This window comes from Terrapene carolina, unplaced genomic scaffold, assembly GCF_002925995.2.
Source record: "Terrapene carolina triunguis isolate 2854851 unplaced genomic scaffold, T_m_triunguis-2.0 Scaffold66, whole genome shotgun sequence".
In the NCBI taxonomy this organism is placed as follows: domain Eukaryota; kingdom Metazoa; phylum Chordata; order Testudines; family Emydidae; genus Terrapene; species Terrapene triunguis.
This window is the reverse complement of record NW_020664417.1, coordinates 52,893,781-52,912,104: the sequence shown is the minus strand read 5'-3', so window position 1 is coordinate 52,912,104 and position 18,324 is coordinate 52,893,781. Positions and strand designations below refer to the sequence as shown.

General features: G+C 40.4%; 1 protein-coding gene across 1 annotated transcript in view; it reads right to left on the bottom strand.

The window, feature by feature from the left end:
• Window positions 1–15,644, bottom strand: part of NMU (neuromedin U) — a 33,053-nt gene extending 17,409 nt beyond the window's left edge. Inside the window, exons 1-4 of the mRNA XM_026647792.2 lie at window positions 15,302–15,644; window positions 5,461–5,519; window positions 454–504; window positions 291–350 (exon numbers count right to left, since the gene is read on the bottom strand). Coding sequence (XP_026503577.1) covers window positions 291–350; window positions 454–504; window positions 5,461–5,519; window positions 15,302–15,644 — 513 coding nt within the window. The remainder of the gene's footprint in view (window positions 1–290; window positions 351–453; window positions 505–5,460; window positions 5,520–15,301) is intronic.
• Window positions 15,645–18,324: the final 2,680 nt, after the last annotated feature.

The window sequence follows — 18,324 nt, the reverse complement described above, 5'->3', positions numbered from 1 at the left end:
CAAAATCAGTCTTTCAGATGGGTTCAGTGGGCTTTGGATGAGGTTCATAAGACATTGCAGAGTGAGGGAGATATAGATTTATACTATTCCTCCAGGACCTGAGCAGCAACATAACATGCAGCTGGAGGCTGTGGCAAGCTAGTATCCATGGTTATCCAAGGACTGCCCAGCTCAGAAAGCTGGGGATAATTACTATTTGCATGGATCCTCAATTTATTCTAAAGTTTCAGGCAGTTAGTATATTGAAAATCATATTTCAAAAAAGGAAAATAGATTTGAATTTGCACTACCTGAGGTTTCTGTAGAAATCCCATGACCATAAAGCAAAGTTCTTCCAGTGCACTGGATGTCTATTGAAAAGGAAATGTGAACTCAGACACCGGATTACTTATTTAATGGCACTTGAAAAACAATTATAAATAATTAAAATAATATTGCTCTAACTAGACTCACCTCAGGGTGAGGATCTATGATGGACAGGTAAGCAGAACATGCATCATCTATCTGTAAAAATTGAGATGTTACATCTTAGAAAGTCAGACTGAACAGTGAGCAGATAAAATGTATACATTTTCAAATAGCGTTCAGTGTAGCAAAAGGTATGACAGGATTATCAAAATAGGTGGTTTGTATATGCTTTGCATGTACTCTTGAGGTACAAAGCTGGGTTATTTTCTCTCTCTCTCTCTCTCATGTTCCCTGCATGTAAATATATTTTTATTCAAGTAAAAAAAAATTGACTGAACAACTAAGATTTGCACATGCCCAATGTCAGTAACCACACGGTCATATTTCTGTACCCCTCATCCTTCCTCACTTCTCCCACTTCCTACCGTCTGTCACCTTCACTGAGTCATATCTTAAAAGTTAATTGTAAACTCTTTGGGCAGGGGTTGCGATATCTCTTCTGAAGCAGCTGGAACATTTTGGGATTCCAGACTCTAAATAAAATAATAATGCCATGCAGGAGGTACATAGGCCATAGCTCCCCAAGAGTGACTGAATTTCAGCTTTCCTGGGGATTTACTATATGTATATCCCACTGGAGCTATGGTATGTATGCCACCCCTTCTGTGAGACACTAAGCACCCTCAACTCTCAATGACTCTACTGATCTCAGTTGTCACTGAAGGGTCTCAATACCTCATATGGTTGGTTTAAAGGGGATGCTATATATAAAAATCACAGTGCCAATGAGATATATTCAAACTCAGACCAAAGGGCACTGCTGGAGGTGTGACTGATTGACTGTGGACCACCTACATAACATATAACACCAGTGACAGGAATAGACACTTATTGATCAGTTCTCAAGTAATCCAGGACTGAGTGAGGAAAGGGAAATAGGGGACTCAAAGGCATATGAATTCAAGTAATTAATATTTTCAGTGAAGAAAGTTCAAGAGTACAGTATACTCCCATTTATCCAAATGGCCTGGGGCGCATCCAAAATCTTCAGATAACCAGGTGCTTGGATGGAAGTGCTATTTTAAGCTGCAGTTTTGCTGATACAGACATATGGGGAATGAAGGGAGTAATGCTGCTGTTTGCGTAATACTTTTGCTTTAGATCCAGCACAGATCTTTTTTTTTTTTTTGACATGATCCTGCCAATATGCTGTTGCTGTTGAAATAGGATTACATCTCAGTAACTGCAGGTAACTGTTCAGAGCCACTATACAAATATAAAGCTGTTGATTAGCACTAAGTGAGACCTTATTAACAAGTGATTGAATATAGGGCTACATGGGGGACACAAAATGTGGCTTCAGATAACTAGGATTTTCAGATTAAAGGAATTCAGATAACTGGAAGTATACCATATTTTATAATGAAAAAGGAAGGGTTACCAAAGCCCAGAATGCAGGACCAGGATAGAATACTATAGGGAATTTTTTTTAAAAAGAGGTTTAACTTTTCATGACAGTTTAAAATTTGTGTCACATGCAACGTACAGTAGCATGTGACACATTTTCCATAAAATAGCCTATATTTTTTGTCCAGATGACAAATACCTTTTGCAATCACGCTCTCAATCATGCATTATGTTCCAGGGAAGTGGTTTTCAAAAAAGACTGGACAATACAATAAGTTCTATAACAAATATCAGAGATAAAGAACTCCAAACGCTACACCTTGGCAAGCACAAGTTACAAAAGAAGATACAAATAATGTTGGTTCAGGTGCTTTAGGAGAAGCTTTTCTGCTCAGAAATTAATCATATGAAAAAAACATTAGGAGAGATTGAGGGGAGGCGAGTAGCTCACCACACTCCCTCTCCAAATAGCCTTTTATGTTCAAATGTCTCCTCCCCCTCCCCCTTTTCCTGAATCTCTGTGTCTCTGGGAATACTAATAGATTATTAAACGTTGCTACTGTGGACTTAGTGTTGAAAATGTATAGGTGTAAAGCAAAAGTGGATAAAATAGACCAATTCAAAAATCATATTTTGGGATCCCAGGCTTTAAGCCTGATTCCCACCTAGGACAATCCCTTCCTGCTGCTGGAGGTCTCTGTTAGAGGGTTACTGTAATTCATAAACACTAAGCAAGATAAGCTGTAGGCCATCTTGGTCTCAATGGAGAGCAAGACTGAGAATCTATCAGCCAAAATTTACTTTTAAATGGTTGAGTTGAGAAGAATCTACAATATCTAGACTCGGAGAATGCTAAAAACCAAGAACTCACATTAAAAAAACCCTATAATTTTTATCTTTGCAGATGTATCTCCTCAATACCTGCCTTTTCTTTTCAACATCACAAGGGTGTTATGATGATTAAAAATTGTGAAGTGCTTAGATACTATAGTAATGTAAGGACAGAGTACAAGTGCATTAAATTCCCCAGCAACCAGGGTGTGAGATTCTGGCTCATGTAGACATACTGAGTTAGCTTTAATCTAGCTAGCTTGGGTCCCAGAGTAGCAAAGCTGCAGCAGCACATGCTTCAGCATAGGCTAACCAGGCAAGTAATTACCTAGGGTCCAGGGTGGGTGTATATAGACCATGCTGAAGTATGTGCTGCCCCAGCTTCACTGCTTGGGTACTAAAGCTAGCTAGATTAAAGCTGGTTTGGATATATCTCTATGAGCGGCACTCATACCCCATTATTGCAGTCAAGACATAGTCTAAGAGTAACACCTGGCAAGTATTCTGTTATTCTAGGGATGCTGTCTCTTGAGTGATCTGCTAGTAAGAATTAAAAGGAACCAAACGGGACCGCTGATTCTCATAACCTAAACAACTACCATGATTTGGAGGATCTTACTACCAGGAGATGGCTGTATCTCTTTTATTAGTTTGCAGTCGTGCCATATATAATCCAATCCCACATTAATTTTGCTGTAAAACACACACTTTGTAACTGTTTGATTTTGTTATATCATTCTATACAGAGTTCATCATATTATGGATTGATCCTGCATCCACTGAGATCAATGGGAATTTTGCCTTTGTCTTCAATGAGAGCAGAAGCAAGCCTTTTGTTACAACACGTCTAATTCGAGGGATGTATAAAACAAATGTCTTCTACGTTTCTGATTTTTCATCTAAACCCCTAAGTGGTTTGGGACTCATTTTCCTGAGACACTGTCCATCAACTCATATGATCAGTATCACAATGGTTGTATTCGGTGCTGGTGTTTGCACTAATACTCCTGAGTTTAAAAGGGAGCAGAGGCTGGCAGCAAGGCATTCCCTGGGAGGGGTCTGACTCTGGAACTTCCTCTGTCCCCACCCCCTTGATCCACCAGAGCCCAGATCTGTTAACTTTCTAAGAAAAATTTTGCATTATTCATTAGGTTTAAGCTTACAAGAAAGTATAAGGCTGCTGTTTTATTAGTACTGTACAGGGCCAGCTGTGCTGCCCCAAGCAAAAAAAAAAAAAAAAAGGCCCCCCCCCCCCCCAAACCCCCCCCCCCCAAACAACCCCCCCCCCCCCACCCCCACCGAAACACCCCCCCAGCATCGCACCGCCCCGCCAAAACACCCGCCCCCCAGCGTCACGCCGCCCCGCCGAAACACCCGCCCCCAGCGCTGTGCCGCCCTGCCGAAACACGCCCCCTGCCCAGAGCCGTGCCACGCTGCTGAAACAAAAACAACCCACCCCTCGGAGCGCCGCCCAGCCGAAACAAAAAAAAAAAAAAAAAACCCGAGCGCCCCCCGCCACCCCAAGATTGGCCACCCTTTACAAGGTGCTGCCCCAAGCATGTGCTTGGTCGGCTGATGCCTGAAGCCGGCCCTGGTACTGTATGCACATCCTTTTAGAAGAAACATCTTGAACTTTTACTAGTAAGTTTACTGCATGCATATATATATAAAATGCATCCTCTTCCTATGATCAGTCTCCTGTTTTCTAATAGCATATAGCACCTTAAGGATGTGGCGGATGTGAGTGTATGCATATCCTGAGGTAAAGCCCTTCTGAATGTTATATGTCAATGCTTTGTCCGTATCACAAGGCACAGAACAATGCACTCTGGCCACCTAACACACATGTAACATATTGTAATCAAAATACTTGTACATAAATCTAAAAACCCAGAACTGAGACTACAACATGCTATAACATCAGTCAGCACCCACAATGTTAAAATATATAATTGAAGCAGTACATAATCCAATATCAAGTGAACCAAAATGATAGGATGTGATTCAGTAAGTGTTTTAGTACCATATACAGTATCTTTGGAGTAATATCTTTTGCTGTAACAATCACTACATTGTATGTATTCTACATTATGATTATACGTATTTTCTCTGTGGCCCATAAATATGCCTAATCATTGCCAGTTACATGAAAGCTTGCCTTCCACTACCAAGTCTAGCTCTGCATGAGCCAACACAATTTGTTTCTTACTCTAATGACCTCCCAACTCCCAGCCTAATGATCATTTTAGTATTTGGGTTAAGACAAAATATTTAGTATTCAGCAATCTGAAAAAGGTGGTTGCATCCCATCCCCAAAAATCAATATAGAAGGGTACAATCTATGTAGGAGAGGTAGAAAGGGACGGAGGAAGAGCTCCACCAGTATGTCAGAAATATTTACAGTGCAAGATGGGTACATGTGTGAGCAGTAGGAAGAACACTTTTCAATGCACTCCAATCTGAATCTACTCTGCTTATGATCAGAGATGACTTGATTAGTTCGTGTAGTTCAGTATTTCCTTCTTTGGGGGAAAACCTGTGCAAAGGATGTGGAATGCCAAAAAATAAGTCTCTTTGATTGAGGATGTCAGGAAACTATGGCAGCTCTCAAACTCCAGCCATGTAGCAGGGATCATATGGAGTATATGGCCCTGCGTGAGGAGGGGCTCTATGATAATGCATCAGTGGTGTTCTGATCTTTTATACCTGCCCCTTATACAATAAATTAGCAAGAATCATCCACAACTGCCAAACTGTAGCAGAATATTATTAAAACACATGGTTGATCCAACACTTGAAGATATTGCTGCTTACTTCATTCCACAGCTGCAAGTCTTGTTCTGCCTGTAGTTCTTGAGATGGCACTGGTACACCTGAAAACAGAGAGAGTGATACCATAGAACAAAGGCTATAATTATTCTATTTATAATGATTTTTCTCATATATATAGTATCTCATATATATAGTCTCATATAGTATGTCAAGTAGTTTATATTGCTAAGGATTTGATGCCCACAATACACTGTTAGAATGCACAAAAGTGAAAGATACAGGGAGTTACAGTATACAGGAGCCTGTGGCCGCAAACATTATTATATTTGCTCCAATTGTTTCTGTCTGATGAAGTTACTTTCTTCATTGGAGCAGAGTTCCTTTTGCCATTCACAATACAGTTGCAGAATAGCTTTCTTGAAGAAAATGGAGTTACACAAAGGTGGAAGGTGGCCCAATACATTTTAGCTATTCTAGCTCAGATTTCATGTCATTTACACTGCTGATGTAACTGACAGCGGATTTTGACCCTCCATATGTAAAAGTTGTGGAACTCATTCTATTTCTATCATCATTCATGCTGATGTAACACTGTGGTAAGCTGTAAGTAGCAGGCTGGAAACATTGTCTAGCAGTCCCAGACAACTAAAATCCCAGTCTAAAAAACCATTCCAATTCTTCTCAAGTCCCATAGCTCTCCAAGAGCTCATCTCACTCGGTGCATTCATCAAAGAACTGAAAATAGTAACTATAGCTCTGACTTGTTAATTTATTGTATATTACACTAAACATATGTAATATTGTATAGGTTCACACATGAAACATTTTTATGTGTATTTTGTTTAGTGGTACGGATAGCATTTGATTTTGACTTTTTGAAGGCGGCATTTTTGACAAGATAAAAAAATGTTGCATATCAGCTTTGCATTCTCTCTCTTTTGAGTGTATGTGGAAATGCTAAGATTGTTGTAAGATAATAAATATCTGTTAATTATTAATTTATGTGACACTGGAAAGCTGGAGCCAAGTTTGTGTTTTGCCTTACAATTTACAGTTTGTTGCTATGTGCATTGAGGGTAATATTATTGTTGAATTGAAAATGAGTTTCTCAGGGAGCATATTAGTGTGTTGGGATGAAGGAGTATTGTGATGGTAATGGGCAAATGCCTGGAATTTAGTGCTGAGTTGGGTGTGAATGCTGCCTTAATTTATGCCTAGAGCTAGTTGGAAATTTCTGTCAAAATGGTTTTTCATTGGAAAATGGAAATTTGTCAAAAGAAAAACATCTCACGGGAAAGGGTCAGTTCAGCTGAAACTTTTGTTGGGAAAGTTTCTCAGGTCCAGGATGGAATTTCTGATCTTAACTGGAAGAGGAGGGGCAAATGAGCAACAGCCTAGTGGCTAGTATCAGAGGGGTAGCCGTGTTAGTCTGAATCTGTAAAAAGCAACAGAGGGTCCTGTGGCACCTTTAAGACTAACAGAAGTATTGGGAGCATAAGCTTTCGTGGGTAAGAACCTCACTTCTTCAGATGCGCCTAGTGGCTGCGGCACTGACCTGGGATATGGGACACCTAAGTTCAACTCCCTGCACCAAATCAGACAGAACTTAATTGAACCTTAACTTCCCAGGCAAGTGCCTCCACTACCTGGCTAGTCTGGGGTGGGTCTCTCTCAGTCTCTCCTTTTGAAGCTGTTCCATTTTGTACAACTAGTTAAATATTAATTCAGCACGACTGACTCCCTCCAAATTAAGCAGAGCAGAGATCTTAATGTGCGTACCCCACATCCCAGGTGAGTGCTCTAATCACTCAGCTATTGGTTATTCTTCTCTCACACCTGCACTTTTCATAAAAACTTCAGAAGGTCCCAGTTTCATCCCAATATGGAACAGGAAAATTTTTGAAATCTCAAACATTTTGGCAGGATAGGAAGCCATGTCCCCCCAGCCCTATTTACACCTTCCTTGCCTCTCAGTGTTTACGTTAGTTGCAGGAAATACACTGTAGCAACCTTAGCTACAAATTAATGAATTTTTTTGTGTTCAAATTTCCTGGTTTTCTTTTATGTTTTTAATTAATGTATCCAAACTTGGGTGATATCTGGAGCTGGAGAAAGGACCTATTTGGAAAGTAAAGCTGCGGAGCAGATAATAATCTTATCTTCTCCATTTAAATCTTTGTCGATCAGGAAGAGAAAACTTTCATTGATGCTCCAGCTGCTTCTGTCTAGCTCTCAAAGCTTTTCACATGAAACAACAGGAGCCTGACAGAATGAAAAGCTTTGAGCACCAGGCAGGAAAGTTTCAGTATTGGTTAGAATTTTCTAACCAGCAGTATAAACTTTTCAACAGAGTAAGTACAATTGTTTCACCAGCTCTGGAGTTTCCTTCCCCCTTCCCCTGGCCAGCTCTATTCCCAAGAATTTAGGATATATCTACACTATAAGCGCTACAGTGACACAGCTGCAGTTACACCACTGTAGCATAGATACTTACTATGGTGACAGAAGGATTTTTTCCAATTGCTGTAGTAAATCCATCCCCTCAAGAGGCAGTAGCTATGTCAATAGAAGAATTCTTCCATTAACCTAGCAGTTTCTCCAACCAGGGCTTAGGTTGACTTAATTAGGTCTCTCAGGGTGTGCATTTTTTCACTCCCCTGAGTGACATAGCTAAGCTGACCTAAGTTTTTAGGTGTAGACTACGCCTTCTTCAGTCTCTATCCCATGCTTTAAGCCCTAGACAGGCACTGTCTGTCCTACAGCCACCATCACTGCCCCCTCCACTGCCTCATCCAGTGTTCATCTTGTAACCTAGATGGACTTCATTGATATAAATTGTATACAATTTTGCCATATATGGATGAAATATCCATGTATAGAAATTATGTGTAGAAAAATTAAGCACTTAAACCCTGATTCAGGAAGGCATCCCTATTCAGAAAGGCCACTTATGAGGAAATCCAAAGACCAGGCTAACTTTGTCCACTACAAATTCATTCTCTCATCTTTCAGTTCTTCCATTTTCCTCATATCCAGGCTATGTCTAAGTTTTGCAAACTTTCTGCATAACATCTCTTTCCTAACTATCCACACAGCTAAAACTCTCATCTCGGTTCTCAGTCTCTAGTTTCAATTACTTCTGTCTGGCCTTGTCAGTCTTGCCCTACTCATATCTGTTGAGAAAGCTGCTGCAAAGATCATTTTCCTAGCCTGTGTCACTTTGACCATCTCAACCCTTTCTTTGCATTCCTCCACTGGCTCCCCCTTCTTTATCACATCAAACATAAGCTACTAATCTTCACTTTAAAGGCCCTTCATGGCCTATCCCCACTCTACCCATCATCTCTCATTCACTACTGAGATGTTGATTCCCAACTGAAATTGGCCCATGATACCAGCCTCCATCAACCACTTGTTACATTTTCAGTACGTACCTTTGAACTTTCTCTGATGCTGCCCCTCATGCTTGGAAGGTGCTCCACATAAATATCTACACAACAAACATTATTCTCCTTCATAAAACTCTCCTTTGCCATGATGCCTACAAAAACTTGAGAACAGGCCACTGATGTGCTGAGACAACTGCCTGTCATGCTGAGCAATATGGTCTCATTGTTTCCTTGTATTCCCCTGTTGGTCTGCATCCATCTGTTGTCTCTTATCCTATACTTAGATTGTAAGCCCTTTTTGTTCTCTGTTTGTACAGTGCCTAGAACATGGGCTCCTGGTCCATGACTGGGCTCCTGGGTGCTGTGGTAATACAAACAAATAAATAATAATAAACTTTAAACTCATGGTTAATTTAATTAATGGAGATATCCTATCTCCTAGAACCGGAAGGGACCTTGAAAGGACATTGAGTCCAGCCCCCTGTCTTCACTAGCAGGACCAAGTACTGAGTTTGCCCCAGAACCCTAAGTGGCCCCCTCAAGGATTGAACTCACAACCCTGGGTTTAGCAGGCCAATGCTCCAACCACTGAGCTATCCCTCCCCCCTTAAAATTAACAGCATTGCCAGCTCTCATGATTTTATTGTGGGTCTCCTGATATTTGGAGTTTTTCATAAAGGCACAACTTCTGGAGGCATGTGATTAGGTGGAACTTTCATTTTTTTGTTAAATGAAAGCTAAAATTAAATTTCTAGTCCTCATACTTGCTGAGAAAAGCTTGAAAAAATGACCCACATGCATACTAAAGACTTAAAAACCCGAAAACCCCAATTCTATGGGTTTTTTTAAAATCACATTATTTTTAAACTAATCTACTGATTTTGGGAGTCCTGATACACAATTTTTAAAAGCTTGGGATTTGAAATGCTGAGTTAAGCACATGCTTAAATGCTTTCCTGAACTGGGGCCTTAGTTTACAACCATAAATATGTAGGTACAGTGGAGGATACTGAAGGGGTGGGAATGCTTGGGATTAGAGGGCACTGGAAGAAGGAGCAGCTGGCAAGAGGGTTTCCCAAAGCATGCAGAAAGTCCAGGAGAGAACCTGGTGGTACACAAACGGCGGGACGGGGAAATATCTTCTGTAGCCATTAGGAAGTTGGCAGAAGAGCAACATCATCCTGCAGACTCCGCAAAGTACAGGGGATCGAGAAGACAAGCTCAGCCAGTGAAACAGTGAATTATTTTACTGGCTGAACTGTGGGAAAGCCCTTATCCTGTAAGGAATGCTTTCTCCATTAGCTACATCTCTTTACAGAGTAATGTCAAACAATATAGCTAACACTTTTGGTTTTTAGATGACTGATTTTTAAAATAAGTCTATATGGGAGATCTAATGACGAGTGATGAATATGAAGTTTGAAATCTGAGTGTTGTAAACCTCTTCTGATTATAAAGATTAGAACTATGCTAAATTTTAAAAAGGAGAGATTTGTAAAGGTTCAGAATAACTAATTTAACATAATAATTGTATAGTAAATGTAATTAGGATCTGCTGAACAGATACTGTAAGCCTGGGGATGATTAATTTTCACACAAAAAACACCACCTTAGGATTTAAATCTTGCTTTAACTGAAAATACAACACAGCCTTAGCAATGGGAGGCATCAGTGATACACCTCTACCCCGATATAACGCTGTCCTCAGGAGCCAAAAAAATCTTACCGCGTTCTAGGTGAAACTGCGTTATATCGAACTTGCTTTGATACACTGGAGCACACAGCCCTGCCCCGCCCGGAGCACTGCTTTACCGCGTTATATCCGAATTTGTGTTATATCGGGTCGCATTATATCAGGGTAGAGGTGTACCTCCATAAAGTCAGATTTTACATGCATAAATGTAAAATAAGTAGTTAAAAACAGCCAGCTCTAAATAATTTTCCTCTGCTCTGTATATAGTGTATTTACCAGTCTCTTGAGACTTTTATTTGATTCTTGTCTACAATGATCCCGACCCTGGATCTAGTAATCCTGGTTAGCCCAAACCTGAACACCACAGATAAACAGCCCCTTTGCCTGAGCCTCATGAGCCCAAGTTAGCTGCAGTGTAAACATATCCTGGGACTGTTCACATGAACAACGCTGGCAGGATTACAACATTGGTCCCTACAATTACCAATCCTGGATTCAGGAATTAAGTCTGTGGGGTTTTTTTTTTTTTTTTAAAGTAAATAATTTGTGGCTTACTAATATAAAGTCCAAACATACAAGGTTCTAAGCCTCTCCAGTGAGGAGTACAGAAACACCCAAAAAACCTAACTCTATTCCACTCCAATCTGAAATCAGTGGGTTTTTAGGCTACTCAGCACTTTAAAGGGTGGGCCTGTAGTTTCCAAAATAATAATAAATATATTTAAAATAGGTTATTCAAAATCATCTCAGTTTATTAACTAAAAGGATTCACATTTCATGTGTTAAGTACTCCAAGTTAACATAAATAAACTGACTTTACAGTGTAAAAAAGATTAGCTCTTTCTACTATTTCACTAGTTTAGTAATATCAGATCAAGTCTATCAAGATGAATAGAAGTTGATTAACTTTATGATTTAAAATTACTAAAACTCCAGAATTAAAATGTTATAGAACCTTTCGTTAAGAGAAAATGAAATGTTGCCTTCTTGAGTGAAAATAACTACTGTAGATACAAATATAAAAACATAAGAATGGCCATACTGGGTCAGACCAAAGGTCCATCCAGCCCAGTATCCTGTCTACCGACAGTGGCCAATGCCAGGTGCCCCAGAGGGAGTGAACCTAACAGGTAATGATCAAGTGATCTCTCTCCTGCCATCCATCTCCACCCTCTGACAAACAGAGGCTAGGGACACCATTTCTTACCCATCCTGGCTAATATCCATTAATGGACTTAACCTCTATGAATTTATCTAGTTCTCTTTTAAACCCTGTTATAGTCCTAGCCTTCACAACCTCCTCAGGCAAGGAGTTCCACAGCTTGACTGTGCGCTGTGTGAAGATCTTCCTTTTATTTGTTTTAAACCTGCTGCCAATTAATTTCATTTGGTGGCCCCTAGTTCTTATATTATGGGAACAAGTAAATAACTTTTCCTTATCCACTTTCTCCACACCATTCACGATTTTATATACACCTCTATCATAACCCCCCTTAGTCTCCTCTTTTCCAAGCTGAAAAGTCCTAGCCTCTTTAATCTCTCCTCATATGGGACCTGTTCCAAACCCCTAATCATTTTAGTTGCCCTTCTCTGAACCTTTTCTAATGCCAATATATCTTTTTTGAGATGAGGAGACCACATGTGTACGCAGTATTCAAGATGTGGGCGTACCATGGATTTATATAAGGGCAATAAGATATTCTCCGTCTTATTCTCTATCCCTTTTTTAATGATTCCTAACATCCTGTTTGCTTTTTTGACTGCTGCTGCACACTGCGTGGATGTCTTCAGAGAACTATCCACAATGACTCCAAGATCTCTTTCCTGATTAGTTGTAGCTATATTAGCCCCCCATCATATTGTATGTATAGTTGGGTTTTTTTTTTTCCAATGTGCATTACTTTACATTTATCCACATTAAATTTCATTTGCCATTTTGTTGCCCGATCACTTAGTTTTGTAAGATCTTTTTGAAGTTCTTCACAGTCTGCTTTGGTCTTAACTATCATGAGCAGTTTAGTATCGTCTGCAAACTTTGCCACCTCACTGTTTACCCCTTTCTCCAGATCATTTATGAATAAGTTGAATAGGATTGGTCCTAGGACTGACCCTTGGGAACACCACTAGTTACCCCTCTCCATTCTGAAAATTTACTATTTATTCCTACCCTTTGTTCCCGGTCTTTTAACCAGTTCTCAATCCATGACAAAATACAAGACAAAATTGTATTGTATTGAGTAATTAAAGGAATTAGAAAACTTAGCACGTAGATTTAGGGTGCACAAAAGATATCAGTGGTATTCTACAATTTGACTCATAATGTTTGTTGAGACTGTCTTTGTATAAGTATCACACGTAGAACACTTGCCTTCTAACATTAGAGTAATATGGAGACAAAAAAGATGAAACACTAACAATATTGACAAGGAATGGTACTGAAAGCCTTGCTTATTTTTATATTGGTATATTTAAAATGACGCCACATTCTCTACATGACTAACTATTTAAGACTATTGTAGAATTTCATTTCACTTCACACACAGGATTCACATAAATGTAAACATCTCTCTACACCATTTTAACAAGTTTATGCCTAATCGACGACTAATGGCCACTGCATTTTATAACTTTGGTAATATGATTTATATTCATTTAAGGTCAAGGGGAATTTTGGCTGCACAAAGAACACAAGACTGTACCCCTTGTAGATTTAGAACATGATCCAACTCCCATTAATTACGTTTCCATTGATTTTAATAAGGAGCCAAATCTGATCTGTATTCATTAATCCAATACAGGTATCTGATGATGTGTAGCAATCAGTATGAATATATTTATTTTAACAAGTATGTTCTCTTAAATTAAAAGTATACAAAGTATGTACACTCAAGAAATTCAGAGTTTTGCCCAATATCTCTGTAGCTATGCAATTTCAAAGAGGTTACTTTTTAAAAAAAAAAATGGCCATACCAGAGTACTTAGCATGATGCAATATTTAAACCTCCCTCCTTCCTGGTGTTTTTAAATATCAGACTCACAAATGAAAAGCAACCTTCAGATAAGCAACACAAACAAAACAAAAATACTCACTGTAATGACTTATTGTGTGACATACCTACTCAATGAATACATAACTAACTACTTTGTAAAGCATCTGAAGATATGCAGAATAGAACAATACTATAAAAATACAAATTATATTATAACACCTTTATAAATTCGTAATTTTCAGGTTTAATGTCTTATGCCTTTCAAATGAAATCAGGCTGCAGAATAGTTGATTATTTTTTTCCTGTAAAATAAATTGTTTGAGAACACTGAGCCCATTTTGACTCAGAGTAGCAATAAAGAAATAAATATTTCATGCCTTGTCATTTTCTTTTATGCCAAGTTTTCGGTTTAAAATAATATTAGCTTTAATAAATTAACTTTTTCCATAGTTCTTTCTAAATTTGAACTTCATGCCTTTGCAATTAAAATATATAAAATTGCAGACTTATGTGTGTGAAAATTAACTAATAATCATGTGCATTACTTGTTTTTGTAATTTTTCACTATGATATAATCAGGTTTATTACACTATTCTTGCTTCACATGAATAAAACTGTATAAGCAGTAATATGAATAAGAAATTCAGTTAAGATTGCCACAGTGGTGTCTATAACCTGCCCTGATGTGCTGAGGTACTGCTGGATGTATCTTGGTACGCAGGTTGGTTTGGAGTACTATTCTAAAAGTAATGATAGAGACTCAAACAAAACAGTGGCTAGCAATATTTACAGGACTTTGTGCCACTACAGAGCTTTTCTCTGTGATTTCCACATTATTTTCAAAGGCAAATGAAATGTCTGTGATCTCCCATAGAATGTAACAATCTGGTCTCATTTCTAGAGTTGTTTTAAACCATCCTATACAATTTAAAATTGAAGTATATAAAATTCTGAGACATGATTAAATTAATCCACAGAAAGGACATTGTTCTCTATTAACTTCTATCATGGTTTAGATTTAGAATTTTATAGGATCCTATTGCTTTTATCCCTACCAAAATATTTCCTAGGGACTTCCCCATAAGTGTGTACATTTCTGGGGGGGTACCTCTGTATGTGCTCCAGTAAGTGCTTAAGGTAGCTGCCTGGACTCCCAATTTCGTTGCTCTTAAATTCAAGAGAAGGTTTTCTGTATTCAGGATTACTGCAGGGCAGTATCACTGCACCCTCCATCCGCATGTTCAGAATGGGATGATTAACTCAAACGTCTTGTTCCTCTCCTAGGTTCAGTGCAAGGTTGTGTCCCAAGTCTCCCTTCCGTCCCAGCACCTCTCCTGTGAGCTACAAACATAGAGGAAGCACATACGCTTGGTGGCGACACCAGATTAGGAGACTTCCACTCCGGAAATTTTACTCCTGGACACCTTGAACCTTTTCAGGTAGCCGCATCCCTGAATAAACTGTCACAGGTACTGGGGCGAGTGGGGAGTTGGAGATTCAGCTCCCCGAACGCTTACACAAGCCCAAGCCTTGGATGCAGTGCAGTTGTAGCCCCGGGGGGCTGGAAAGCTTGTGTCTCTCACCAACAAAAGTTGGTCCCATAAAAGATATGCCCTCACCCACCTGTTCTCTCTCTCAGCCTAAGCACCCCGAGAAAGAGAGGGACTCGCGGGGAACACCCTGTAAACCAGCACACCGCCAAGGGGAGCAGAGAAGGGCGGGGATGGGGCTAGGAAGCGGCAGGACCCAGCAGCAGCTAGAGGTACCCCAGAGGAGCAGGGACAGGGTCTGGGGACGGGGCTGCTTCTCACCTTGGCAGGCGCACGTCCAGGAGGCGAGGAGCAGGAAGAGCAATAACAGGGACGCTTCTGGCACGTTGCTGTGGCGCCCCGGCTGGTTCCTAAGGCTGGGCTGGCTGCCGCGGGGGGAGGCAGCGTGGTGCTGAACGGGGGGCTGCTGCTGCTGGCAAGAGCCTCTCCTGAACATGGTGTCTGCCGAAGGGGGGCCCAGCTGGCCCCGAGTCTGCGCCGCGGAGCCCTTCCCTGCCTCACCCGCTGCGTCGCTCGCTTCCCTCCCGCTCTGGAGTCGCCAGGCTGCGGAGCCCGCGGTCCCTTCCCAAACTTTTAAATCTCCCGGACACGTGGACTGCGTCATCCTGACTCATGGCGAGCGCGTCATCCTCGCTTCCCCGCATCCACGCGGGTCCCAGGCCCGCGGAGTCCCACAGCTCTGCCGGGCAGCTCGTGACTCAGCCCGGGCGAGGGGTCCCTCCCCACCCACAGCAGGGCGGGAGCGCGGGGCCCCTTGTAACTCGGCCCGCGGCTGAGTGGCTGGGAAGTGGAGAAGAAAGGCCAAGGCCGCCTGGGGTCCCCCAGGTTCCACGGGAGGGGGCCACAGGCATGGCGGGATCAAGGTATACCACCCCCCCCCACACACACACATTTGGACCCTCTCTTTAACGGATTTTTTTCCATGAAAAACCACCCCAAGCTGTGTTTGTGAAGGGTGGCACACAACGCCCTTCGCGTGCTCCGCTGTGCGAGCCCTGCCTGTTTTGTTGAGAGTCGTTTGTATTTGGTTAAAATACTGTATTTTGCATTGTAGGATGTTGCATTTGGAATGGAGTATTTTGGTTAAAATGACAATTTTTTAAGAAATAGGACCCTGTTAACCCAAAATAAGTGGGTTAGATTTGCACCCAAGTAACTAACGATGTGAATGAAAATCAATGTAGTTATGTGGGTTCCAGTTTCTGGGTAACCAAGACGTAAAACAAGTGGGGGAGAGGTATGGAAAATAAGGCAAAATTCTGGTGTCAGATGCATCCATTTATGTTATTTCTAAAGCACTGACCCCTGCAGTATCTATGCCGACTCTTGCCTTCCATTCTTCCCTACAAAAAATGGGAAAGCAGCACGGCGGAGTTAAGATCTTTAGCCCCCCAGTTCAAGAAGCTACTTAAGCATGTGCCTAACTTTAAGTATTGTCTTGTGACCTGCCAAAATTTTTGGGGAGAAAGCCTCCTGAACAAAGTTTTTTTTTTTCACACTTGTGCACTTCTAAAACGACTAAAGGGATTTATCTCAAGAATCACCTTTGAGAAGAGAGCAGTGGTGGTCAATTTCATCTCTAAAGTTTATGGTGCAGAAACGTTTTAATTAGAACAATTAGGAGGATGGAAGTTCTGCTTCATGAAAAAGTTCAAGATTTTGAAGTGTGGCTTCATTCCAAACTGGAGGGAAAACACAATTTTGAAATTCTCGGTGAAGAAAAAGTATACAAAATGTTTCAAGTTGATTAGAATCTTTCATTTAAATGTTGACTTTTAAAAAAATACATTTTATGTTATAATACAACATTTTTTTCTTCCAAATAAAAATTCTGGTGAAATTGGACTGATTTTGTGAAGCATTTTGACTTCCGTGGAATATGGTTCTGTCACAGTTTATCTGACCAACTAAGCAACTAGAGATAAATTTTCAAAATTGAAACCATTTTAACAACTTAAATGAAATACAATTAAAATGATAGATTATTAAATATAACACATGCAAATTGCAGTGTTTGTGGATTAAAATCACATTGATTCTGGTCTGCAAGGTTTTCCCTGAAACTTCACCTCTTATCCTGTATATACTCTTATTTATTATCTGTGATGCTCATCCATATTACAGACTTCCAGTAGAACTTCAGGGTGAGATTTTCAAAAGCACTCACTGTTAACCTAACTCTGCTCCCATCAAAGTAAATGAGAGTTTTAACCTGTGCACAGGGACATACAAGGAACTTTCCTTCTCCCCAACTCTTGTATGTTGGGGAGTATGAGGTTGATCAGTCATGCCTCTAAGGGAACATGATGCTGGGAAGGGGAGGAGATGGCAAGGCTACAGCGCACAGCAAGGCTGATGCATCTGGGGCCACAATCTAAAGGATGAAACAAATTACTCACCTCACCACCTGCATGCAAAGAGCAGCTGTGGAAAGATTGTGTTCCAGTGAGTTGCACCTCCTGGGATGGCACAGCTTCACACTGTTCCTTATTCAGGGCAGTGTCTTCAAATCCACAATCTTGCCCTAAATTTTTGGAATTTTCTATCAGTCCTTAATACTTTATTTGTGAAATTTTGTTTGTTTGTATTGCAACGTTGTATAATGCTTAAGCAATGACAGAATTATGGACAATATACATGAGCCAGGTACCCTCAAATAGATCATACTGTTATGTTTTAGTGACAGGTTTCAGAGTAGCAGCCATGTTAGTTTATTTGACAGGTGAGGAACAGTAAATGATGGAGTAAGGCTGCTTGATAAGAGTTGGTTATACTGTGAAACAAAGATCTGATTATACCTGCAACAACAATTTCATCCAGTGTCCAATCTTCGCCCTTAGTACCAGTCACTCTGCCCTACCTGTGGCAGATTAGGTATGTCACTAATTGTCCTCTACCGCCCGGAACAGCCTCACAAACCATAAAACCTGTATTCTTTGATCAGTCTACCAACCACTGTACTAAAACAATACAAAATTCTCTGTCATAGCAGTCCTTTTCCTGTTCCCACTGGAGCCAATGACAAAGCTCTCACTCACTTCATTGGAAACAGAATTGGGCCCAGTGTCAATAGACTATCAGTCATCAGAGCATTAAATTAAGTGAATCTGTATTTTAAATATCATATTACTGTGTTTATCTCTGCTTAATGAAAAGTGTTTGTTTTAAATCAATATAGATCATGACTGTGTTTCTGTCCTGGTTTCTGTTAAGAAGTAAGACTTGCCATTTCAAAGAGATTAGCCCAAATTAGTAGGCATCATCTTTGCAAAATATGTCCTTAA